The following is a 27,953-nucleotide window of genomic DNA, read 5'->3' as shown; positions in this document are numbered from 1 at the left end:
GAAAACAACCCATGATTGTAGCTTTTATCAGTTTTGAAAAATATCCTATAAATAACGATAAATAGAAAAAATTCGTCCTTTGGTCAACTTTACCTCGACTGAAATGGTCGAAAACTGCAATTGTAAGCTACAACACTTACAGTCTAGTAATATTCAATCAAGTACCTTCATTTTGCAACAAACAGGAAATCTCTAGCACAAGGGCTTGGAAATTGAGATTCACCGCAGACCATGCGGGTTAATAGCTAGCCTAGCATCTGAAACGTTGCCCTTCTGGCATAGGTGATATTCCCTCTTTGTCGTATATCTAGGGGTCAACGATTTGGCCCACGAATCTGCGGCAGAAGTCTGGGGTAGGCTGAAGGTTTTCCTAGACGGAATAAGACAAATAACTGTAAAAGTAGCCGTGTGCAATGCAGAAGAGAGGGAATACGTGGAAGCGAATCGTTTCGGTATTGTCCCCAATGAATATAACGCTAGAGTAACACTCAAGTTAGGAGGTATTGCACTATACATAGACGTCACGGAGTGCGTCATTTACTGATAAACCTTTAGGCTATAGACAGGGAAGAATGTCTGATAAGAGTTCATTTCGACACGCATGTGCGAAGCACATTTAGTAATCGTATCATGAGACTGATTCGTAGCGACAAAGCCTGTCAGAGCGATCAGAACTTAGTAAAGCCTAAGTTGTAACGAACTAACATAACGTAAAGTAAGAAAGCAGCGTCATTTCCTCTGTCCCATTTGCCAGTTTGAGAATTGGACCTAGACTTTCTAAATAACGCAGTTATTAATTGTATCTTCCCATAACAGACCGCCTCGCTGACGAGGGCACAAGAGAACCTTGTGGACTCGCATAACATTCCCATATATCAAAATTTGCTGGATTGTATCCAAGCTACAGCAGCAGCTCAAGGAGCTGTACTTAAAGAGTGCAGTCAAGTTTGAACCTGTACTGGAAAGTATGGTACTAAAAACACTGGATGAAGCCAGTCAAACAATCCTCTACCTGAACTTAAAGAGCTTCCTTTGCCTACGTGCAATGACGATAAAAGTGAGTTCACCACTTGCAAGGAACTATTCGATGTTCATGTACATCAGCGAACCGATTTGGACGACGTAGCCAAATTCACCTATTTGTTAGGGTCTTTAGTAGGAGAGCCGCTTAGGGTAGTTCAGGCTTTGAACGTAACTGCAGCCAACTATGGGGTGGCATGCGATTTGTTAGACAAATACTACGGTAACCAGCATCAGACACTGGTCATTCTACATCGGCGGTTATCAAATATTCTTGTCCCTAAATGTAATTACCTTAACCTTAAAAACTTCCGTATTGAGCTTACAGTACTAATTGAACAAATTAAATGTCTTACTAGTTCTATGATGGATCAAGGTTTGTTAACCCTCTTACGCCGAAGCGGTAAAAAAAAATTGTCTCCCATGTGCCGGAGGTGTTTCAGAGTAAGCGCTATATGATAGCGCAAAAACGAAATTTCATATATAATTGTATTCAAATCGGGTTAAAGGTAACAAGTTACTTTTTTTTCGTTGTAATGTACACTAAATTGTGATCATTTTGGTATATAACACATTGTAAAACGATAAAAGCAACACAGAGAAAATATTATCACAAAATAATGCATGAATTCGTAACGCGAGGACGTAAACAAATATTTTTTTCAAAAATTCACCATAAATCTAAATATTGTCCTAGAGACTTCCAATTTCTTTCAAAATGAAGACCAATGATTAAATATTACTATACTGTAAGAGTATTAGCTTACAATTGCAGTTTTCGACCATATCTGATGAGATAAAGTTGACCAAATGTTGAATTTTTTATATATATATATTTTTTATATGCAATTATTTCGAAAATAAGAAAAGCTACAACCTTCAAATATTTTTCGTTTTATTCTACATGAAATTGCGCACATTTTCATATATAAAACTCTATGAAATGCCTAATATGAAACGGAGCAAATATTCCGAGAATGGGACGTACGCATTTCGGAGATTTGTGGCGGAGAATCCGCGCGCGGAAGGAAGGAAAGTTTTTTTTTAAATTCACCATAAATCTAAATATTTTGCTAGAGACTGAATTTGTTTCAAGATGAAGATAAATGACTGAATATTACTAGACTGTAAGAATTTTAGCTTACAATTGCGTTTTTTGACCATTTCGGTAGAGTCAAAGTTGACCGAACGTGGTTTTTTTTCTATTTATCGTGATTTATATGCAAATATTTCAAAAATGAGAAAAGCTACAACCTTCAATTATTTTTTGTTGTATTCTACATGAAATTGCGCACATTTTCTTATATAAAACTTTATGTAACGGCTAATTTAAAATGGTGCAAATATTACCACAATCGCACGTATGATTTTTTCGGAAGAGTTACCGCGCGGACGTAAAGAAAATGTTTTTTTTTTCATAAATTCACCATAAATCGAAATATTGTGCTAGAGACTTCCAGTTTGTTGCAAAATGAAGGTAAATGCTTGAATATTACTAGAATATGAGCGTTTTAGCTTACAATTGCGTTTTTCAACCATTTCGGTAGAGTCAAAGTTGACCGAAGGTTGAAATTTTGGCAATTATCGTTATATATATGAAAATATCTCAAAACTGATAAAAGCTACAACCATGGGTTGTTTTTAGTTGTATTGTGCATGAAATTGCGCACATTTCAATATATAAAACTTTATATAACGGCTAATTTTAAAATGGTGCAAACATTACCACAATCGCATGTATGATTTTTTCGGAAGAGTTACCGCGCGGACGTAAGGAAAAAGTTTTTTCATAAATTCACCATAAATCAAAATATTGTGCTAGAGACTTCCAATTAGTTGCAAAATTAAGGTAAATGATTTAATATTACTAAAATATAAGAGTTTTAGCTTACAATTGTGTTTTTCGACCATTTCGGTAGAGTCAAAGTTGACCAAAGGTTGAAATTTTGGCAATTATCGTTATTTATATGAAAATATCTCAAAACTGATAAAAACTACAATCATGAGTATTTTATTGATGTATTCTACATAAAAATGCGCACATTTTCACATATAATACTTCATGTAACGGCTAATTTACAATGGTACAAAAATTATGTCAAAGTGACGAAATAATTTCCGAGATGTGTCACAGATACTTTTTAGTGCGGCAAGAAAGAAATTCGCGCTTGCGCGCCTGCGTAACGATTGTAAACAAAACAACACCTTGATCCGTGAACTCCCAGCATCCCCCAAGGCGCGTGATTCAAAAGTTTTAGGCTGGTAGGCCTATAAGTATTTTTCCGCGAATTTAAAAAAAAACTTTTGTAAGTCGACGTAAAATACGTCCAGTCGGCACACGGGAGACAAAAAATGTCGACGTAAAATACGTCCAGTCTGCGTAAGAGGGTTAATCAGTCTTATTAACCAAAAATTGTCACAAGGTCAGATATATCAGAAAGTCGTAGAATATCTGCACAAATGTGATTTGAAGCATTAGATTTTTTCATACACTCTATGGAAGACAACTCATTACAGTGAGGCCAAAGTGTTTCACTGACAGCGTGTACAAAGGGGTTGGAAACCAACGCCCCTTGTATGGCGACATGTCCATTTTGCAATAATAATCATTCAGCTTACAATTGTTTAAAGTATCCGAATGTTGCATCCAAGAACCGCCAACTTATTTTGAACAAGAAATGTTTTATTTGTTTCGCTCCTGGTCATGCGAGAAAGCAGTGCAGTAACAAATGTGACGGCAAATTGTGTGATGGACGCCATCACAGTTTGATCTGCGAAAGAGGGAGTAATCAGTCCAGATCTGTTACACACACTGTCAACCATTCCAATTCCTCGTCCTCTGCCAGACCATAGAGAGAGTTTGGCCAACCTTTTGACAGGGTGCCATCTTGCTCCTGTCCTGTTCAGCCGCGGTCATCCACCTGAGCGATGTCTCAGCTCTTCTCTCTCTTACCATATGCTGCTGATTGTTAACTTGAGCTTTCTGTCAACCATTAACATGTTTATTAAAACACTCATGATAGTTTATAGCTTTGTTACAGTTTTAACTTTAAATAGATAAGTATTATGGAATATACATGGTATCAAAATTAACTGTTTGACTATATTCATTACAGCTTTTCTCACCATCATACTGTTACTCTCTAATTCCCTTACTTTTGATTTTTACGACCGAGCCTTACGAATATTCTCTTGTTCTTTTAGCATAAGCATGTAATCTTAAAGTGAAGAAAAACTTCAGGAGTCTACCTTTAATGTTATGGCAAGAGGGAAAGATCATATTTTTTTGTCCGAGTTTTTACCAAAGGCACTAGTCGTCCTATAAAATTGCTCGTTTTCAAAACTATTTTCATTTGCCCTAACACTATTTTCTGCATTCTGAAATAAACTGAAGCAGGCATCTGTGTTATAAACTAAGCAGTTTTCTCTATATTCTTTTAATTGAGTCAACCTTTGAGAAGGATCTGTCTGTGTTGATTGGTTGCTCTCTACTGTTTGATGATAAAACGTACAATGATTATTTGACATAACCTTTTTTATACAGTAACCAGCAATATAAAGTATGCTGCTAAGTTCTGCTTGATTAATAAATTGTCACCTGAGAATTGGTCAAAATCAGGTTCCTCAGTTTTATTTTCAGCATCACCTTTTGTTTCAACATTTGGCTTATTAATTAAGAAAGTCAGCTAGAAACCTGCGGTCATCTACGTTATAAGTACTTGCACTTTAGCATTCAAGAAATTATAAAACTGATATTAATTTCAGAGACTCAAAATTCTAAGGCAGTTGACACTGGGGTTTTCAGTCTTATGGAGCTAAACAAGTTTTCTAGACAATCTTGAATGAATCTGGATGTCAGTAAACATCTGCGACCTTTGGCCAAATAATTACTTTGGAGATTAAGAAGGGAAGTGGTAGACAATATCACTCCACTTTGAACTGGCTTCCAATGTGCATTAACTCCAATATGTATTTCATGAAACACTCATACAACTTGCTCAAGATGCAGTATAGCTTGCTTATAACAGGATTCGCTGACGTTACTTAGTGCCATGATTGGATGTCTGCTTGACATTAAATTGAACCACTTATTTATCAGACCAATGAACCAAGCTGTCATAAGTAAGTCTTTATTGTATCCTTCGCGTTCAACAAGCAATGAAGTCCTGCTTTTATCGAATTGCTAAAGAAATTTAAAGCACCCGATACTTTCATTTTCTCAAAATGAGATGGATTTACGTGAGCTTCAGTTCAGCTGTCACCTCCTTCGATGGCAAATCAAATTGCTTTATCATGTCATCACTCAAATGAATGATATTACCTTTCACTAGACATGGCCACAAGTTCTTTATATGTGGTACATCGTGCATGAAGTAAAGAAACTGTTCATTGCTAATAGGATGCGCTATCTTATTAACAATTTTACAGTTCCTGGCACAAATAATGCCAAAACTCTTTAGAAAGGCCCAAATTGCACTCCCCATGTCTGATGTGATGACACTAAAATGCAATCCAATACCATGCGCTCGTTGCATAATATCTAAAGCCAAAGGTTTTAGTTTCCCCCCTTGATGGTTCTGGCGTGACACTGTCAGACAGGAGCAAGATGGCACCCATCAGTCAGTGACGTCGCCTGAGTTGGTTCTGAGCATGGCCAAACTCTCTCTATATACGGCTCTGGTGGCAGTAAGAAGTATGTATAAGATGATTATGTCCATACCAACTGGGGGTGAGAAACCTATTGTGTAACAGCAAGGAGTGAAAGAGAGCGAACGAGAGTTGGATTTGCAGCATTTAAAAAGGGTACACTATAACTGGGTTGTAGAGAAAATGAGCTATGAACAGAAGTTTGAGAAAGAGGAAAATGTTGAAAATAGAACATCGGAGTTGTTGGAAGTGGAACATAGTGGTAAGGATATAAATGAAGGATGTTTAGTCAGCGGAAGGGATGAGTGTCAGTGCGCACACCAAAGGGGAAGTGGAATGATTGTGGGAGTTGATGTCAGCGAAGGACAGTACAGTGGTCTGGTTGACACGTTAGCACAAATATCGTTGGTGAAAACGTGTGATTTGAGATGCTGAGAGCGAATTGGAACGTTAAAAGGAGAGCGGTGAATGTGTCAGTGACAGATATAGCAGGAAAGTCAGTTGGATGGGAAGAAGTGAGGTTGGAGGTAACATAGCAAGAGAGTGAAGTGGAAGCATGTTTTGTGGTACTAGGAGATAAGCAAATGCCATGTTGTTTCCTGTTTGGGATGGATTTTTTTGAGGAAGAATGGATTGGTAGTGGATGTTAGGAAAAAACTTCTGTTGAAAGATGAGGTTATGATAGGGAGAATTCGAAGTGAGGTGGTAAGCATGGCCAGGTTTGCATGAGTGATTAGTAGAAGTCTGAGTGAGGAGGAAGATAATAGTGGAGTTGGACAAGAGTGAGAATGAATTGCTAACAGAGGACATTGAGGAGATGCAGCAGAATTGTTAGTGGCAAGTGAGTTGGGGAGGTGTAGTAGAGAGGGAGTACCTGGGAGAAGATGGCCTCTGTTGTTGAGCAAATGGATGCGGTTTGCCGAGAGATTTGTGTTGCATGAAGGCGTGGTGTATTTTTCAAGAGACAAGATGGGAGAGTTGATGTGTTCCATTGTTCTCGATGAGCCGAGCAGTGGGGATGTGCATGTTAGTCCATGAAAAATATAAAAAAAAATATGGACATATGGGGAAGTTTATGTTAATTGAGTGAATGAAAGTGTCTGTTTTCCCCATATTTGAGAAAAATTTGTATGGATGACGCAGTTATGTGCAAAGAATGTCAAAAAGGAAAGATCAGAGAGTGTATGCTAGCCAAACTACTTTGAAGTTGAGTATGAAAGAACTATTTGAGTTGGTGGCAATTGATTGTGTAGCTTTGCTGATAACTGCATGAGGAAATGTAGGAGCAGTTGTTGTGGTAGACCATAAGAGTAAGTTTGTAAGTTGTGCAGTTGTAAAGAATAAGACTAGTGAGAATGTTGTAAGAGTAGTCAGTATGGTCTTGTTGCCTGCAAGTGTGAGGAAGCCAGTAAGAATGCAGAGTGATAATGAGCCAGAATTTCTTATTAGACATTTTGAGCAAATGTTGGGAGAGTGGAAGTGGATTCGTGGAACAAACCATAAGGACTTTGAGTGAGACATTACAAATGTTGACTGATAGAGAGAATGAATGGGATTTTTGTTAGGAAGAGTGGTAATGATGTACAATGGGTCAGTAAATAAAAGCACTGGCATACCTCTAAGTGAGTATGTGATGAATTGCGAGAGGTATGTGAGAGTGGGGCTGGATTTGAATGAAGATGAGGGAAGTGTGGAAACAGGCAAATGAAAGGTTTGAGTTTCAGAGTAGGTGATAAGGTGTTAAAGGAAATGGTTGAGAAGGGAAGATTGACAATGAGTAAGATGCATGAGAAGTATGAAGATCCGTATGTAGGGAAACCAGTTTGGTCCAATGAATTGAGTTATGTGCTACAAAACAAGAATGAAGAATGAAATACAAGGATAATATGAGCACATGACAAAGAGAACTACCAAAATGCATAATAGAGCATCCCATTAGGAAGCTATTAAGAGAGGAAAAATTCGGGAAGGTAAGACAAAATCATGTCTTGTCCAGATCTGGCAACCAGAAAGAGTGTGCTTGCAGTTCACCCACCCTTTTGGCTGTAGCCAGCGAGACAAGGAAGAGTGTCTTAGAAGAGAGGTCCCTAAAATTGGCCGTATTCAGAGGCTCAAACAGAGGGAACCTTAAGGCTTGAAGGACTTTATTAACGTCCCATGTCGGAGGAGAACACTGCAGACTGGGTCGAGAAAGGGAAAAGGATCGAATTAAATCTCTAATGACATAAGAAGAAGAGATTTCAGGGAGCCTCACCTTAAAAACATAGGAAAGCATCAACCTATAACCCTTAATGCATGAAGGTGACAGGGCCCTGTCATGATGTAAATGAGCTAAAAACTCCGCTACTTTCGGTAAGGAAGGTCTAGAAATTGAATGTCCTTGAGACTTACACCAACATCTGTAAACCGACCATTTAGCCTGATAATTTACTCTAGTTGATTGCCGTCTGGCAAGAGCCAACTGTCGCGCCACTCTGGAGGAGAACCCTTTGTGCTTGGAGAATCTCCTGACAGTCTCCAGGCATGAAGATGAAGCATGTGGAGCCTCTGATGAAACCGATGAAAATGGGGTTGTTTGAGAAGATCTGGTCTCTCTGTCAGACGAATGGGGGGCTCCACCAGAGCTTCCAGTAGGTCGGAAAACCACTCCTTCTGTGGCCAGAAGGGGCAATCAAAGTGAGATCCAGATGCTTGGTTGCCCTCACTTTGTTGAGGACTGACCTCACCAGAGCGAACGGAGGAAATGCATAGGCTTGAAGGCCCTCCCAGTCCTGCAAAAGAGCGTCTGTCCCGGCACTCTGAGGAGTCTGGTAAAGGGCGAAGAAGATCTGGCACCGAAAATTCAGTGGGGTGGCAAACAGATCGACTGTGACAGGCCACTTCTTCCTGAGGCTGTCGAAGGCTTCCTGGCAAAGTGTCCAATCCGACCCTTGAACTTTGTTCAGTCTCGACAAGGCATCTGCTAAGACGTTGTGATGGCCCAGGATAAACTGAGGGACCAACGTAATCCCCGTCTTCTGCCCAACACAGGATTGATCGCGCTTCTTGAGTGAGAAGGTCCGACTGTGTGCCACCTTGGTTTCTTAAGTACGAGACTGCTCTGCTGTGGTGTTGTCGACGAAGATTGCGACAACCAACTCCAACAGTTGATTCTGAAATGAAAGAAGGCCTAGGTACACTGCCCTTAGTTCCCTCCAATTTATTGACAAGATCCTCTCTTCCTCTGACCAAAGGCCTGAAGCGGCTTTGGAGCCCAGGTGCACGCCCCAACCTTGATCCGAGGCGTCTGACCAAAACATTAGGTCCGGCGGAACTGAAAGAAGAGATGTCCCTGACTTGAGGCGGTGAACTTACATCCACCAACACAGATGATTCCGACATTGTGGAGAGGAGGCAACTATCGTGTCCTCGAACATGAAATCCCAAGACTGGCGAAGTGTCGACTGAAGGGACCTCATTCTGAGACGACCTCCGGGAACCAGTTGGATGAGGGATGACAAATGGCCCAGGAGAGTCCTCCAAAGGGAAACTGGCTGCATTACGGAGGACAAAAATTCTTCGACCAGACTTAGAAGCTTGTCTATCCGTTTTGGAGTGGGAGAAGCCCTCAAAATCTGGGAATTCAAAACAATCCTCAGATAAGTCATGATCTGGCAAGGGATTAAACTGGACTTGTCGAAGTTGACACGAATGCCCAACTCGACACAAAGAGACAGAACTATCTCCCTCGACCGGAGACATTTCTCTAGAGATTCGGCCTGAACTACCCAATCGTCCAGATATTGAAGCATCCTTACATTTAACTGATGCAGAATAGCCGAAACAGGAGCCATCACCCGAGAAAAGACCTGTGGAGCAGTGGTGAGGCTGAAACAAAGGGTCTTGAGCTGGAAAACTCCCGAGTCCGTGAAAAACTGAAGGTAAGGTCTGCTCTTCGGATGGATGTGGATTTGCAGATAAGCATCCTGCAGATCGATGGAAATCACCCAGTCCCCCATCCTGACGCGGAACTTGGACTTTAGAATGAACTTCTTCAAGACCGAAAGATCTATGATGGGGCGCCAAGCACCCGAGGCCTCTAGAACTACGAACACCCATGAGTAAAACCCGGGAGAAGGAGGAGCTTCCTCTATGGCATCCTTCTCCAAGAGAGCTGAAAGCTCCTTCTCCAAGGCTTGACCCCTGATTGAGTGAGGGGAATAACTGCTGAACTCAAGAGGACAATTGGAAAGTGGAGGTCTCGAAACAAAAGGGATCTCGTAACCTACCTTCAGGACCTCCACTACCCAAGCATCCACTGCTCTCTCCTGCCAAGCTGACCAATGGCGAGAGAGACAAGCTCCTACTGCGGTCTCCGGGCGACGTAATGACTCCTACTTCCGAAAATTCTTACGCAGAGACAAGGAAGAAGAAGAAGAAGAAGGTCCTCCTGGAGGTTGAGATCTTCCCCTGCCCTTAGAGCCACGCCAAGAACCTCTCCCGCGTTTCAAAGAGTGAGCACCAGAGGAGGAAGCTGAGGCGCCAGAAACCTGAGATGTACTCTGGAAAAACGAGCCTTAAGGAGGAGGTTGTTGGGCTGGAGCAGAAGGCACGGATCTGGCACCAAACTTACGCTTACTCCTTGAAGGAACAGGAGGAAGACCAGAGGAAAAAGCCCTTGATAAGGCCCAGTGAGCTTGGGAAGAGGCATCACCTTGATGTTCCTTCAAAACCTCAGAAAGCAAAGACATATCAAATAGGGAATCGCCAAAAGGAGAAGAGGACAACAAACGGTTTCTCTGAATCTCCTATACAGAAGAGGGTAACTGCGACAAATACAGGCTACACCTTAGAGAAACAAGAAAGGCCTGCAATGAAGTGGCAAGCTCGTTCTGATGTACAGAAGCGATTGAAATAGACGAGCAGAATTTCTCAAAAAGAGGAGCATTGGGAGGAACAAACCCGGAGTCCTTGATATACATTAAAAGACCTCTGAGGACCCACATATTGAAGGATTGAGCTTCTTGTAAGGAGCTCATAACAAACTCCATGGCAATAAAGTCTTCGATTGAGACCGAAACCGAAGCCTTGGAAAGCAAAGGTTGACCCGAAAGTCGGACAAAATCAGGATTTGGTTTGGAGGGTCGAGAGAATGAAGTATCATCCACCACCTGATAAACTCCTCTCCGGTGTCGTTAAAGAGAAGAGAGCTTCCTCTTCCCTTCCCCGATCACCTTCAAAAGTTTAGCGGCGACGTCCGCCCTCACTCTTGCGAACCTCTGAGCAAAGGGAAAACGTAAAAATTCCCACGACCGGGAAGGACCGACAAGAAAAATCCCTTCTGTAATACAACGAGGCGGAGGCTGCTTCTGCTCTTTAGGCCTCGCCTGAGGAAGAAAACTCAAAATTAAATAAAAAAGTTTCTTGAACTCGACATCACGACCGTCATTCAAAGAAACATCAATATCACACGAATCCACGTCATCAGCATCACCATCGTCAGATCTTAACTGAGAAACTTCCCCTGAAGTAAGATCCTGACGACTAGCTATCTTAGGTCTAACACTAATACCCCTCCCCCCTTCTCCTAAATAAGCGCCCTTTGGCACTGTTACTGGACTAACAGGGGACACATTGGGTTAAGAATCGTCAGACACCTGTCCGGAACGGATCCCACGTAGGCTTTCGCCACGACGGAGGTCACAAGCCGGGGTATCTGTCGCACCGTTACCCATGGTGCTGACGACAGGTACCTGACGAGGAGCTGAAAATGAATCTAAAAGAGTGTTAGACATTCTAGTAAAAGCTTCTTCAAAATTCTCTGACAGCTTGTTAAACTTGGCTGAAATGTCTCTATCTAAACTAAGCTGTAATTTTTCAAATTCTGTTTCCAACTAGTTTCCATCGCCAAAAACTTTGAATCAACATAAGAAACGACTTCACTATTTACCTGATGTACAGGTGGCAAAGCATCAATTAATTCGGAATCGGAATCACACGATACCGAAACCGAAGAGCCAGAACCATGAGCGCACAAATCAAGGAAATCATTAGATACAAGTCTTGCTACCGATTTCTTTTTCTCCTTAATCAATCTGTTGCGCTGCAAGATTCTTTGATGTTTCATATAAGTCGTCATGTCTTCGTCAGACCAAGGCTTACATAAGTCACAACAAGAAGTCAAGTCACAAACCTGTCCACGACAAAAGCTACTAAAATCATGGGGTTCATACTCCCTGCTACTCATCCTTGTCCCACAAGCCGGGCAATTCCTGATGTTGCTGGCAGAAGGGAGCATCGAATCATCTAGGCTATCCATTGGACTGTTGGGCACGTCACGTAATTCCGGGTCGCAAAAGTTCGTAACGTAATATAAATACCACAACAGAAATAACAGTTAATTCACTATTTCGTGGATGTAATACGTGAGTGGTAATTAACATAAAGTCGCATTAACAATTAATGAGAGCTTTAAAGGCACAAAAAGGTTTAGGAAATTTATAAAGAGCAGCTAGGATGTAAACAGCACGGGCGCTCGTTAACAACTGATTTTCAAGGGAAGGTTTTGTAACTGTCAACAGCAGTGTTGCCAACTGGTGGACAGAATAGGAGGTAACAGGTTGCCAATGTGGTAAATTTTGGTGCAGTTTTTGGGGATTTAGGGCTAGATAAATTATATTAAGATAATGTTTATTAATACCACTAGTCATCTCAAAATCAAAACCAGAAACTCTTGGGAGGCCTGAAAGGCTGTCCTGAGGTTTCAGGTTAATTAAGAGAAGGCACTATTCGTTTTCGTCACATACAAGAAGAATTAACTTAGATATGTGCCTATTACTTGGACGATGCAACTGATGACAGAAGCATGTTGCGAGGAGAATATGCTAGTATATTCGTAGGTTCCTGTAAAACACACTCCAGCCTAATTCTTCTTCATTCGAGAGACAAGAATAAGAACTGGAAACAGACCTCCTTCAATCTCTAATGAAGAGAGCAAAGGCGAAGTTGTCTCGAAGAGAGACTTCTATGGTGATAACAGGACACCAAAGACAACTAGTTCAAGCCGAACTGGTTATTCCCAAAACAGTAGCACTGGAGAGGCATTCAAATTTCTCGGTGCTATACATCCTGAACAGATTGACGTATGTTCAATAAGATCCTAAGATTGAACCTAAAAAAATAGTCTCTCAGATTCAAACTCTAAGGAGTAGACTCCATAGAATTCCTCTTACTTCCTTGTTCATTCCAGTATAAACAGGAAGTAGAGAGAAAAAGAGAGGAGGATTGACTGCTCTTGCCCGCTCTTCTCTGAACTTTAGTTCGTGCAAACGCAGCAAAAGTTGAGCGGAGTTAAATGCAGTAAAAGCTGGTGAGAACTTGCCATGCCTTGCTATGCATCTATCTTCTCAGTGATCAAACCTCACGAAGAGGACTAAGCAGACGACCTCCTCCTATCGCCTTCAGATGCCTTGTCCCAAGGAACAGCGACATCGATCTTAGCACCTGAAGAATAGCCATTCCTAGCTTTCACAGGTGGGTCTGAGCCACCGTAGCAGCTTGGTCCCTTCTCTTGCCCTGCACCACTGTCATGATGGAGAGAAGACTACCTATCACAAACTGTGGATGTACGAACCCCCTTGGAGGTTGTACACTTGGAGAGATTCGTACAAGAGTTCCCAATACAGCCCCAGTTCCATGAGCAGCGCCCTTGGAACCAGGTTAGACCTCCTGGGGCTCCCGAGACACTATTTTGGGGAGAGCGTCCCGGTTCCTGCTCCAGAAGGGGCAGGTGAACTAAAGAGACAGCCAATTGCTCCCTCACCAGGGAAAAGATGCAGACCCTTAGAAGTTTCAAGGTGAGATGTCTTAGGGGGCAGAGAAATACTTTCATCTTCTTAGGTCGTGGAAGCCTTCGAAGAGGAAGGTGAGGAGGCGTCAGATGACAAGACAATGACCCCCGTGAAAACTCGCTGCAACACGGGAAGGAAGGGTGCCATGTCATGGCAAGGGACCACACTGATCAAGAGCAGAGAGTTCACTTGCAGAGCTGAGTCAAGTAAGCTGAGCAGACTACCACTACATAATTATGAGAGGTAATCGTCAACAAAGAACCATCACTTCTTCCCAATCAACTGTTCTCCTTCGAGGCCGAAGCTCCAAGAAGAAGAATAAAGATGGCTTGTGCCTGCTGTCCTACGTGTTCGAACCCTAAGGTCTGAGACATGAGGACGTTACTTGACCATTCACCTAGGTGTTGCATGCAATACCAAGCTCTGCATAACTCCAAACCAGACTGAAGAACAAACTCATCTGTAATGGTAAGGGCTTGTCTTGCTATCCAAGCACTTGTGATAGTGAGTGCTCAGTGAGCGCTAAAATTCGTAAGAATTCCCAAACTCGGCGAGAAAATCTGAATCTTGTAAGACAATAATCGGGCGAGCCTTGTCTCAACCCTAGTACTCGGCAATATGATGAAGACGAGCACTCAGCGAGCACCAGCAAACCAAAGGATTCAGAATCTCGGCGAGACTCTTGATTATTATAATAATTATCGGGAATGCCTGTTGCCCGAGTGTTTGGAAATTACTGAAAACCAAATCACTTTGAGAATGCCAGAAATTCAAGAGAATTCAATGGCTTAGTGAGATTCCCAATTTTTGTAATAACAGTTTCCAGGGATGTCTGTCTTGCCTGAGTGTTTGGAAATTACAGAAAACCAAATCACTTTGAAAATGCCAGAAATTCAAGGGAATTCAATGGCTTAGTGAGATTCCCGATTTTTTTAATAATAGTTTCCAGGGATGTCTGTCTTGCCTGAGTGTTTGGAAATTACAGAAAACCATAACAAGCTGAGAATGCCAGAAATTCCAAGGAATTAGAGCATTCAGCAAGATTCCCAGGTTCTGAAGTAACAATTATCAGGAATTCCTGTCTTGCCCAAGTGTTTCCATATCATAGAAGATCAAACACTCAGAGACTGCTATAAATTCCAAACAATTTAAGCGCTCAGTGAGACCCCCGAATTTCCTCAAACGATCATCGAGGAGGGGCCCCTCTTCAACTCCTGTAGAAACTGTGGAGGAGTAGGCATAAAAACCAATCCTAAATACAAGCATTTAAGACTGGAATGTGAGTACAATCCAACAGAATATGCACTTAAGGCTCCCAAAACGCAAGAACCCATAGGGGACTGCAAACTGAAAACCGTCCAAAGGACTGAAAGAGCCAGGGAGAACATAGTCTCTAGATGTTCAAATCCTAATATATAATCTAAAGACCAGATGTTGAGACAGTGAGAGGCCTCTCCATCATTGACAGAAGATCCTTCCTCAATGACGTGGACGTTTGTCCAGCGGGACCCTAAGATCCTTCCAGGAATAGAGTTAATAATCACAGGGTCACAGGGCAGCCGCGAAGGCATTGCCCAGTGATGAAACTCCCCAATAACAGTGGCAAATGAATATGATTTTCAGCAGGGGAACAGTACATACACTTGAGGACCAATATCACAGCATGCTACGAGTCACAGGTACAATTCCAAAGTTAGGATAGTCACCATGAAGAGATATGCAACCATCTACTACTGTAATTCAACTATCACCACTGTTAGCCTGTAAAAGAAAGAAAATATGATAAAAAAATAAGTATACTCCTCTTGCATCCAAGGGCACCGCCCTCCGGAGTGAGAGGAGATCCCTCAAACACCAACACCACACACCCCCTCCTCTATCTTCATCTGATAAGCTGGCAGAGGGCTGAAAGAAAAGAGGAAATACCAGAAGAAACACAAAGGACAAACCTCTGAAGTTCCCCTCAGTAATTTCCAAAGCGTAAGAGTAAATTGCGGATGAATACATGTCTCGTCCTGACGTTAAAGGGTGAAAATATGTAATGAGGGTGTTGGCACACCCTTGCCGCCACCCCTTAACACAAAGCAGAAAGGCAGCTAGCAAGGCTATCACAAAAAATGGGTTTATATATTAATTATTAGTTAATTAATTATTAATATCAAACATATTCATTCAAAATAACAAAATAAAGATCCCACCCAGAAAAACAGGTCTTGACATAGGAAAAACCAATTTTTGGGAGTCGCTGTTTCGTCCTCAAAGGAATTACCCCCCCTGATGTGTGCCAGTGCCCCATGGTGATCAGACTAATATCAAAGAAATATCTTTTAGCCTTGTTTTGTAGCTAGATATTATGCCATAATGATAAACCATGTGATAAGTGATGGAGTATAATGGACTCAAAGACAAGAAGGCATTTTGTCTTGTCTTCAGTGAAGCTGTACCCGGTTTCCTACGTCAAAAACTGCAGAAGTGACTATTGTACATGCACATCAGCCATCTTGTTTTATGATAGGGCTGGTTAAAAGAACACGGCCATTAAAAGACCAAGAACCATTACTCTGTTGGTCAACACAGGATGAACCTTTAACCCAAATCCCATAGTTTTTCATCAGGGAAGTGGGAGGGTTTAGAAGACTCATCATAGACTAACAAAAATAGGTGACACAAAACTTGAGCTAAAAAAATTTACATCCAAATATCTAAAAATTTAAAACTAAATCATCTCCGGTCCAAGGTCAAGCCACTAGTTTCAGTAAAAAAAGAGAACAAAACTAATCAATAGGATATACTTTTATTTTAAAGTTCTATGTTGACTTACCTAAGCATGCTGGGTATGGTTGCAATCTTGACGCACCTTCCCCAGCGATAGTCAACATACCCACCTGTTAGGAAGACCCCTGGTTTTCCGCTGTCGCGCTTATGGGGTCAGGACTAACCATACCAACTACTGATGACCAACCAGAACATTCGGAGGGCTCTTCAAAATATCCATTTCTGAAGAAGGCCAATGATGTACTTACTTTCCTAATATCATGTGATCTAGGAAAGGAATGTGGGACACTAAAAGTAATGAGGGACACTAAAATTATTCTTAGCCCTTGTAGAGAGTGGTTTATTCGTACTAGGATTTAGGAAAATCTGACCTTCTGAGGTGTTTGCCGTGACCTCCAGGTAAACCTTAAGTGCTTGAACTGGGCATTAATGTCCTGTCTGCTAAATTGAGTTTTCTTATAAGAATAGGAGATTTCCTCTTTAAAGGATTCTCATTCTTGGCCAGGAATGACGGACCAGGGAACGACAATAATTGGTTACCAGCAGTTTGTGCAATATATCGTCCCCGTCTAAGAGAGCCCAAGTTACTAATAAAGGCTCCTGATGCTAGTGCTACCAGGAAGATCGCTTTTTGAAGCATGCATATCATGGTTATGTTAGGTCAATTGAATTGAGGGGTACATAAAAGTTTGAGTACCTTTCAGGGACCAAGTAATTGGAAATCTTTCGGGAGCATGTCTTTGTAGAGAAAAAGACCACAGAAGGGAAGTGACAGCTACTATGCTGGAATCAATCCCAAATCCATAAAACAATGGTTTAATTAATGCAGCCTTGTATGCCATTATTGTTGTAACTGCAAGATGTTTGTCTTCAAAGAGGTATACAAGAAAATTCATTAGTGTTTCTATAGAAACCTCGATTGGGCTCTCAGTATGGATATAATCTAACCATATTCTCCATATGGACTGGTATTGCCGGATAGATGATGTCCATAATTTTTGCACTAGGTACCAAACAATATCGGGGGCGTAGTTTTCATGGTAGACTATATTTTAAAAAATCCACAAGTGAAGGTCTCGGCTTAGAAAGGAGAATGCATAAACGACTTTCCCTCCTACTTTCTGGGTTAGTACAGTGGATGGTAGTGGAATTGACCTCTTCGGCCACTGTTGAAGTAATAGGAACCAATGCCTATTTGGCCAACTTGGTGCTAGGTAAGCTGTTCCTTTGAAGGTTAGGAGTTTGTTCAAAAACTTTGAAATCTGGGTCAATGGAGGAAAAAGATATATCGTCTTCCAGTTGTTCCAGTCTTGTAGGAAGGCATCCCTTGCTGTTGCTTGACTGTCCAAATTCGGAGACACATATACTGGGAGTTTGTGATTCTTGTATGTGGCAAACAGGTCCACTTCCGGTTGTGGAAGTAGGTTGCTTATTATTTGAAGAGTGGTTGTCCAATGTCCACTCTGTTAAGGCTGTCGTCTTCCTTCACAAAGAGTCTGCTATTACATTGAGAGACCCTGTAAGATGAATTGCAAACAAGTGCCCCTTCTTTACCTGTGCCATCTGAAGGATGGCTAATATTAGCATATTGAGAGGAGGTGAGCGTGATCCCAATTTCTTGATGCAGGACATTGCAGTCGTGTTGTCTAGGACCAACAGAATGTGTGTCTCTTCGAGAGGTTTGAGTTTCTAGAGAGACAAAAAGACAGCCATCAGCTCTAGGAAATTTATATGACAATTCTTTAGGGTAGATGACCACCTCCCGCCAAATGGCGATCCTCCCAATGTCCTCCCCAACCTGTCAAAAAGGCATCTGTGTGACCTGTTTTGCCAGTGATTCCTTCCGAGTCCACGGCCGAAGCGTCTCCCCAAGTTTCAAATGCATTTTGTGAGCTTTGTCTTGCATCGTTTTTCTTGCATGTGACATCCAAAATTTTTTTAAGTTTTTCAGTTGCAATATGAGTATTGGATCTTTTATAGATGCAAACTGCAGCACACCTATCATATGCTCTAACTGCCATCTGGAAATAATAGGCTGTGTCACGATCCTTTTGAGGTTTTTCCTTATTCTGTTCTGTGCTTTAAGGGGAAGATATAAAAGGCCATGAACAGTATCCCAACACATTCCTAGCCACTGAAACTGTCTGCTGGGTATGACGTGGGATTTTTTCCAATTTATTATAAAGCTTTTGATTGAAGTCTGTTGACTGCTCTTAAAATTTTCAAGCACTTTTCTTGTGGCTCCCCAGACTAACCAGTCGTCCTAAATAAGCTATTAGATGTATTCCTTCTTTCCTGAGTTTTTGCACAACTACTGTCACCAATTTTGTAAAGATTCTTGGGGCAGTGTTTCGCCCAAAAGGCATGACCTTGAATCTGTACATATTTTTCCCTATCCGGAACTCTAGGAAGGGGCAGAAGGGAACGGCAGTAGGGATGTGCCAATATGCATCTTTCAGATCTATAGAAACTGTTCAAGTACCTTTTGGAATGACAAAACATACTTGGGCAACGATAGTCATTCGAAACTTTTGGCAAACAATGCATTTGTTCAATGTCGACAGGTCAAGAATCACTCTTCATTCTGAAGAATCCTTTTTGAGAACACTGAAGAGACGTGATTGGTGACAAATGTAATAATGTTTCTCTATAACTCCTTTTAAGAGGGCCTTCTGCATGTAATCTTACAGAGAGGGGTCCAGTTTTTTAAAGAACCCTTTCAAAGGCGGAGGGGGATGAGACCATTTGCACCCCAGCCCATTGAGAATAACGCTGTGTCCCCAAGGAGAAGACTTCCATTCCTTGTGGTATCGCTGAAGCCGACCCCCAACCAAACAGTTCCTATTAGGATTCCCCTCTTCCTCTACCTTTCCCCCTGCTGGGCATTCCAGGTGTTGCTTTTCATTTTCCTTTATAAGACGGTTTTTGGACCTTGTGAAAAGGATACACTTTTTGCTAAGTAGGTTGTTGTCCCTTTTGAGAGAGTTGTCCCTTCTGACCACCGACCTGCGTATGAGGAGAGCTATTGGAAGTGAATGAAGGCCTATATGATTTTTTATCAAAGCAAGCCTTTTTTGGATTGGGTAAGGGGAAATTTCTGGCGTTTTGTTTCCTGAAATCTTTTCCCCGTAGAGTATACACAGTGCAATTTTGTTTATGTGCTTGCTCTTTTACTTGAGTCAGAATAGACTCGTCAAACAGGTCCTGACAGAAGGCATTCGACTGTAATAAGGCAGTCACATTGGGAAGCCACTGAGTTTTCCAATACTTCCATTTGTGCTTCTGTGTACCAGTTTAAAAAGTCATAGAGTGCTTCCCATAATGTTCTCATAAGGCTTTTAGCCACAGCAGCAAAAATTGTCCTGGATTCTTCTGGAAGCCTTTTTGTGGTGACTTCTAACAATGAGGAAATGGTTAAGATACTAAGGAGGTCTGCCCTAGCACGAAACTCATCAGGGTACCAAATTGCTGAGTTGCAATATCTAGGGGGAGCTTTTCCTATCTAAAGGAAGTTGAAGTGTTGCCCATTTTTCAGTGGAGTTTTTTTAAAGTGGGATAAACGAAGCAAATGATTTTAGTTCGGCCAATGGTTCAAGATTTCTGGTTATTACATAATTTTGAAAAAGTGCCTTTACATGGTTTATTACTTTTTGTGAAGGGGCAGAAGGCTGGTGGTACATGATGAGCAACCTGAGCTCTGTTCATAATGTAAGTATGGTTCCATTTTCCATTAACCTGGTAAAGAGTGTCATCTACAGCTCTCAATACTATATTCCCAAGTAAGAGAATAGTTTCCTTTTGAGGTTTCTCCATGTCTGGCGAAGGTGGTATCAGGCACCATTATGTATTAGGAATTACTGCCCCTAAACTCAACTTGTACTACTTCTATCATGGTCTTTCTCTCATTAATAAGATACTTACCATCTGGAGAGAAAATGTACATTGAGGCATCTCGCCAAGGATTATCAGCATCAGAGTAGGATTTTGGAGTCTTTGTTACGTTTTGGTCGTAAGACTCATAACCAGAACTGGCCATTTTGTTGGCTGCAGTTGGGTTTGCACTCTTAACTCCTGTTTGGGCAGATTTGGTTTCAACTCTCCCTATTGTGTTACAAGATGCAAGACCTTTACATTTAGGTGAATACATTACTGACTCAATTTCTTTATTTCTTGTTCTGAATCATGCAGTATGTCCATTATCTATTGTCATTCGATGGCAAAAACATCTTTGATGTTACTCATTATTTCCTTACGAAACTGATCCAATGCCTCAAACTGTGTATCCCTTTTGGGGGAGTGAGCTGCAGCTGCCTGTTCCCCAGGGGGCAGAAGTCCTGAGTGAATTACTATAACCCTCTGAAATTGTTGCCAATTCCATTAAGTTTAAGTAGATCCTTATATCCCTTTTAGGGGAGGGATCCTGATCAGCTTCTGAAAGCTGCATTGGGATTGACTTGCTTCTACAATGTTTTCCCCATGGCTAGTTGAAATCTGTGTCCCTGATCCTTCTGGGTTCAGCAAGGTTCTTTCAGTATCAATATCTACCTAAAAATCCTTAGACAATTCCCCTCCAAGTGAGTAGTAGGGACTGATATTACTGGGTTTTTGCCCAAATATGAATCTTCAGAGAAAGGGTTAAGCATATATTGCCGGAGTTCTGCTGGATATATATAATCTTCATCTGCTAAAGTCTAGGACCCAACGAGACAGCCTAAAACAGGCAGTTTCATCCTTAAAGCTTGCTGCCAAGAGCATGCTAAAAATCTCACACATATCAGGAGACCAAACAAATTTGTCCTCATCACTACAAGGACTATGTCTATGGCAGGTGGTATAGGCAGTGCCCACTGGCAAAAAACGTACTGAGCAACCTGCTATGGAACACTTTAATTGAGGGTCATGTCTCAAGATGGCCGTGTAGTAGAAAACCAAGTTGTTATTAGAAAATGTAATTAGTATAAATTATTTTCAATAACGGAACCCCGTAAATATTTACTAATTGTATATATAGTTTTACAAGTCAATTTGACTACAAGTGTACATTTTTAGTACATTCTATAAAATATCTAGGCAATTCTGCAGAATAACTCCGCACAGATTGCAAGGAACGGTCCTGAATACAGAAGCCACTAGGGATTGGGGTGTCAAATGTATTTAGCTGTGTTTGTTACTAGCCCTTGGGGGTTACAGTCAACCCCCCAAAAGTAATGGATAACTGTAATTTCCATATAAATACTCAATACGAAGTTATTACCTACATCTACCAATATCTATGTTAACTCAAAGCTTCTGAGGTTTAGATTACCTTTGAAGACTTGTTTATGTCTGTATTACTTAAACTTACCCCTTTTGAATTGGCTATGTTTAAGTTTTTAATTTCAATTATAACAACATCCAACACCACTCAAGTTAGTTTATAAATAACATGTTTTCCCAACCCAAGCCACTTTTCCATATGGCTTAGGTTAATATCTCTGGTAAAATCTGGTATAAGCTAACCACAGTAGGTTTTTTAGAGGGTTCTCAGTAAATATAAGCTACTGCTTACATTAGGGATAAATAAAACTTAGGTACAGTGGATGTGTACCAGACCCCCCGCAAATAGTTAGAATCCGCGAATGTTTGGAACCCCCCTCTAAAAATGCTCATAAACTCCTAGCCTGAACATGCAAACACCAAAGTATCCCTAAAAAGACCATCCTTCATCAAATATACATAAAATATCCTATTATGGTTCATATTAATCTTTGAAATATTATTAATACTGTTTTACAGTAAATCTTACATTTTATGGTTATACATAAATACATATTATGTACGTACTGCATGACTTGGTTACATATGTGAAAATAATTCAGTCCCCCCATAAGTATTCAGTCATGCACATTTTCTTTCATACTGTTACTATTTGAGACATCCATTTTCTTTTTACAAGGGAAACAATTGAATGTGAAATCACAAGCGATAGAGAGAAAGAACAAAATTTGTATGAACATTAAACAATTGTTTTAAGCTAGTACAACATATGTAAACAGGGTACTCACTGTAGGTACATGAAAAAGACGCATTTCACATGTACCAGTATTATTATATTATTATTATGTTCAAACATTATTTCACATGTTGCGCGCCATTAGAGTATCCCATGTTAAGTCCAGTAATATGATATGGCAACATTTAAGTATTGGTAACATTGTAATTATTGCTCTCGCGAGGCAGTCTCGTCTCGTCTGTCTGTTTGTTTAGCTGACTGCTGTTTGTCCCCTGGATCTTGTATATATTTCTACAATAGACATTTAGAACCTACATTTAAGTTGTGTCCTTGCCCCTCCACTTAAGGTTAAGGAGTTTACCAACACATACATGGCGCAGTGAACTTTGGAAGTGTCGTATTGTTTGAAGTTTATCAAGACTTGGACATGGCTGACGTATTTCTCGCACATACGCACACACTTACGCTTCAACGAATTTTATTTATTATTCTTGTATCAGACGTTTTGGAATAATTTTAATAATTTTGTTGAAACTTTATTCTTGCGCACTGCACATTGACAATAATGACGGACTCGAAAGGTACGCCTGCAGACCATTTAGAAGAGCCCACAGAACAGTGGCAATCCAGTAATGTGGGCGCCCACACTCTGAGTGTTGGGGGAGTGTTGGAGCATCCAGCTCTCCCTCCCTCCACTCTTAAGACACTACCAGCCCCCATCTACCTCTCAAGCTACTGGGACAGATTTCCTCGCTTTGATTAAGTTTTTAGAGGAATCTCGCTTGTATGAGGATGGATGAGAGAAGAAGAAAGGAAGATGAAACAAGAAGACAAGACAGACAACGCGAAGAAGAAAGAAGAAGGGAACAAGAAGCAATTCGCCTTAGAGAAGATGATCTTAGAAGAGAAGAGGAGAATGCAAGGTTTACTGCCCTCATTCAAACTCTTGCACCAATCATCCATTCTCATTCAGGTACCCTTACACCTGGCACAGAGGTGGTTTCGAACTCCAGTCAACCCTCTCTTCCACCACCACAGAAAGCAACCGCGCAAACGCCACCCCCACTGAAGGCAGATGCAACATTCCAGATGTTCAGGGAATGGAGACGTCGATGGGATGACTATGCTGTCATGGTGGATCTTTCTAAGCTTCCACGGGAAAAGCAAATGATCCAGATGAGGATGTGTTTAACCCTGGAAATGCAGCGTGTTTTAGAACACACACTTCAAATATCTCCCTCTACAGATAAGCCTGTAGATGAAGTCCTGGACGCCTTACAGTCACATATAAAGGGTTTAAGGAATGAAGTACTTCGCTGAAGAGAGTTACTTAGCTGCAAGCAATCGGAAGGAGAATCTTTCGCTGATTTCTATGTGAAACTTCGACGCCTTGCGGAAGAAGTTGATTTATGCCCAGGTACCGCCGTCGCATGTGAAGAGACCCAGCTGAAAATGATTATCTTGATGGGCATTCGAGACGCAGACTTGGTTCAGAAGTTGATCGCCTTGGATGCCAATTCTTATTTGCAAGATTTCATCACCACCTGTCGGTCGTATGAGGCGGCTAAAACTGCAACTTCTGCCATACGTGCCCCACCCAATCAGTTGTGTGCTGTTTCGGCCTACAAGAGAAGCAAGAAGTCAAGCGGAAAGCATCCACCTTCGCCGAAACCCTCGAACCCAGCAACTTGGTGCCAGTACTGTGCTCGTCAGCATGATCAAGACAAATGCCCTGCGGCCAACAGTACTTGTAAAAAAAAGCTGCGACCGCGTTGGCCATTGGTCCAGGACCATGAAGTGTCCTGCCAGCAAGGTCCAGTGCCGTCTGTGTCACCGCATTGGACACTTCGATAAGTGTTGTAGGGAGAATAAGAAGAATCTTCGTCAGGACAGATCTTCAAGCAACAGTGGTGCCTCTTCAGTCAACAAATCGCAAGATTCAAGGACCAGCTGTCGTCGCCTAGGATCGCCTCGCACCATTTCCAAGACGCCCAAACCTATCTGTGTCCTCTTGTCGTTTGGCGATGTTAAGTCTCGCATTAAAATGTCACCAGACACAGGTGCCGATGTCACTGTAATTGGAAAGCAGCACCTTGGCACATTGGGTATCTCCAGGAGCTGTGTGCAGACGCCTCCGCAAAGTGCGACGTTCACCGCGGATGGATCTCCAATGTCACCTGCTCTGGGTATATTACAAGCTACCCTTACACTAGGCAAGCGATCCTGTCTCGCCAGGATTCAAGTGCATGAAAATGTGGAATTTCCACTTTTATCCTATGGTCATTGTGAGGAACTGGCCATAATATCTCCTGATTTCCCTAAACCTATTTTAGAGGTCAAACACGTTAATAGAGTCAAGGAGCTACCCATCTCAGCGACCACATCACCTTCTGCAGCAAAGGAATACTTTCTTCAAGAGTTTCAAGATGTGTTGGTCTCAAAAGAAGAGTTGAAGACAGCTCCTCTCAAGCCTATGGCTGGTCCTCCCATGAGAATCCACCTTAAGGATGGTGCAGTGCCTTTTGCCATCCACACCCCAAGACAGATTCCATTCGCTTTTAAGGACCAAGTCAAAGAAGAGCTTGACTCCATGGTGGCCCAAGGGATAATCAAACCTGCTGGTGATGACCCGTCAGTTTGGTGCCACCCTCTCGTCGTCGTTCCCAAGAATGGGACAGGAGTACGAATCACTGTCGATCTGACCAAGTTGAACAGCCAGGTTTCTCGTCCAGCCCATCCTTCACCCACACCCTACGCCGCTATTCGCAGTGTAGGCCTGAAGGCTCGTTATTTCACCACAGCTGATGCTCTCTATGGTTACTGGCAGATGGAACTGGCAGAAGAAGATCAGCATTTAACTACCTTTATTACGCCATATGGTCGGTTCATACATTGCAGAGGACCGATGGGCTTCGCAGCTACTGGAGACGCCTTCTGCCTGCGAGGTGATATGGCCCTTCAAGGTGTCCAAAACTGTGTTAAGGTCATAGACGACCTTCTCCTCCACGACGAAGACTACACTACACACCTTCATCGTATCCACGAAGTGCTCACCCGGTGCCGCAAGTTTGGGATCACACTCAACAAGGATAAATTTGTGGTCGCTGCACCCTCCGTGAATTTCTGTGGGTACAATCTCTCAGGAGACGGCATCTCAGCTGATAAGCAGAAAGTCAGTGCCATCAAGGATTTCCCAACCCCTGCTAACCTGACAAACCTCAGATCGTTTATGGGATTGGTCAACCAGTTAGCGGAGTTCACGCCTGACATCTCCATTGCAGCCCAACCTTTACGTCCCCTGATGAGTCCCAAGAGAACATTTATTTGGACCCCCGACCATGATGAAGCATTTCAACGTGTCAAGTTAGCTCTCACCAGTCCACCAGTTCTCGCCCTCTTTGACCCAGACCTACCTGTTGTTCTTCAGACGGACGCTTCACGCCTCCACGGCATTGGATATGCCCTCCTGCAGGACCATGGTAATGGACACCTGCGTCTAGTTCAGTGTGGTTCTCGGTTTCTCGCTGACGCAGAGACACGATATGCCACCATCGAGCTTGAGATGCTAGCCGTTGTCTGGGCAATGTCGAAATGTAGGCTATATTTAGCAGGCCTACAGAATTTTACTCTGATGACGGATCACCGGCCCCTCATACCTACTCTGAACAGTTATACGCTGGATGCCATCGAGAACTCTCGTCTCCAGCGCCTCAAGGAGAAAATCTCGCCCTACATCTTTACAGCTGTGTGGCGTGCGGGTAAGTTGCTGTGCATCCCAGATGCATTGTCTCGCGCCCCACCCAGTCAGCCACACACAGGAGGACGAGATCTCGGGTGCTTCTTCCGCTGCTCATCTTCGAACTGTCATGGCTGTGAATGCCGTTACGCTTTCAGACGAGTCTCCAGCTCAGGATCCCGACAGGATACTTCAGGATCTTCGTGATGCAGCGAAAGCAGATCCTGCGTATACTCATCTACTCGATTGTGTCACATCAGGATTTCCTCGCAACAGATATGACCTTCACAATTCCTTACTTCCTTATTGGAAACTACGTGAAGATCTCTACGCCGATGGTGACCTTGTCCTGTATGGAGCAAGGGTTGTAGTTCCTGCCGCTCTCCGTCGTCGCACCTTGTCCCACTTGCATGACAGCCACAGAGGTGTGGAAGCAACCAAGCGCAGAGCAAGGCAGTCAGTTTTCTGGCCTGGCATTGACTCTGATATTGCCAACACAGTCAGAGCTTGTGAGGCATGTCAGACATTGCAGCCATCTCAGCCGCAGGAACCTCTAATGAATGACGACAACCCGACAAGACCCTTCGAGTCCGTCTCAGCCGACTTCTTTGTTGTTGCAGGGAAGTCTTTCCTCGTCGTCGTCGATCGCCTGTCAGGATGGCCTGTTGTCGCACCCTGCCAAGGCGATACTACCGCTTCCAATACTATCAGGATCTTCTGCCGCTATTTCCTTGAAGTTGGTGTCCCCCTTCGCCTAAGGACAGATGGAGGCCCCCAATTCACCAGCGCAGAGTTCAAGGATTTTATGAAGCGATGGGGAGTTCGACACATTTTAACCTCACCCCACTACCCACAATCAAATGGTCACGCTGAAGCCGCTGTGAAGTCGATCAAGCACCTCATCCTCAAAACAGCCCCATCTGGCAACATTGATTGTGAAGCATTTGACCGAGGCTTATTGGAGCTCAGAAATACACCTAACTTAACTGGACGCTCTCCTGCCCAGATCCTGTATGGCTGTCCTCTCAGGTCATGTATCCCTGCCCACCCTCAAGCATTCTCCAAGGAGTGGCAGGTCAAGACCGAAGATTGTGACCGCCGTGCTGCCGCTCGTTACAAGCAGGTAAAGACCAAGTACGACAAGCATGCCCACCCCTTACCCACGTTGAGTGTCGGACAGCAAGTTCGGATTCAAGACCCGACCTCTCATCGTTGGGACAAAATTGGCACTGTCATGGGTCATGGAAGGTCAAGAGACTATCAAATTCGTCTCCCTAGTGGTCGTTTGTGGTGGCGTAATCGTCGTTTTCTTCGCCTGGTGCCACCCACTAATAGTGACCCCTTTCTCCCTGTCCCTGTGGCCCCTAGCCAGGACCTAGAAAGAGAGTCCTTAGTCAGTATTCCTCCAGTAAACCCACGTCGTTCCCAAAGACTCATGGAAAAGGAGTCCGCTCGAGAATGCACTACGAGCGTGAGGGGGAGGGAGGTGTAGGTACATGAAAAAGACGCATTTCACATGTACCAGTATTATTATATTATTATTATGTTCAAACATTATTTCACATGTTGCGCGCCATTAGAGTATCCCATGTTAAGTCCAGTAATATGATATGGCAACATTTAAGTATTGGCAACATTGTAATTATTGCTCTCGCGAGGCAGTCTCGTCTCGTCTGTCTGTTTGTTAATCTGACTGCTGTTTGTCCCCTGGATCTTGTATATATTTCTACAATAGACATTTAGAACCTACATTTAAGTTGTGTCCTTGCCCCTCCACTTAAGGTTAAGGAGTTTACCAACACATACACTCACCATTGATGAATGTTGATTAAAGATGATGATGATGAATTAGCCGTGCAGTCCGATGAATGACGATGAAGATATGACTGCACAGCTAAGCAGAGGAGTTACATATCCTCTGAGGGCGCCTCTTCACCTTCAGGAGGCGCTTCGG

At 42.5% G+C, this 27,953-nt stretch overlaps 2 protein-coding genes across 3 annotated transcripts in view; one reads left to right on the top strand and one right to left on the bottom strand.

Annotated features, from left to right (window-relative positions):
- LOC135204023 (nudC domain-containing protein 3-like) overlaps positions 1 to 27,953 on the bottom strand; it is a 301,510-nt gene that overhangs the window by 82,353 nt on the left and 191,204 nt on the right. The gene's annotated exons all lie outside the window — the stretch shown is intronic.
- LOC135203826 (uncharacterized protein K02A2.6-like) lies at positions 26,102 to 27,741 on the top strand. The gene has a single exon (XM_064233797.1). It carries the CDS (start codon positions 26,130 to 26,132, stop codon positions 27,489 to 27,491), a length of 1,362 nt encoding a protein of 453 aa, XP_064089867.1. The 5' UTR covers positions 26,102 to 26,129; the 3' UTR covers positions 27,492 to 27,741.

The sequence above is a fragment of the Macrobrachium nipponense genome, chromosome 44 (assembly GCF_015104395.2).
Source record: "Macrobrachium nipponense isolate FS-2020 chromosome 44, ASM1510439v2, whole genome shotgun sequence".
Taxonomy (NCBI): Eukaryota; Metazoa; Arthropoda; class Malacostraca; order Decapoda; family Palaemonidae; genus Macrobrachium; species Macrobrachium nipponense.
This window is presented reverse-complemented; position numbering and strand designations above follow the sequence as displayed.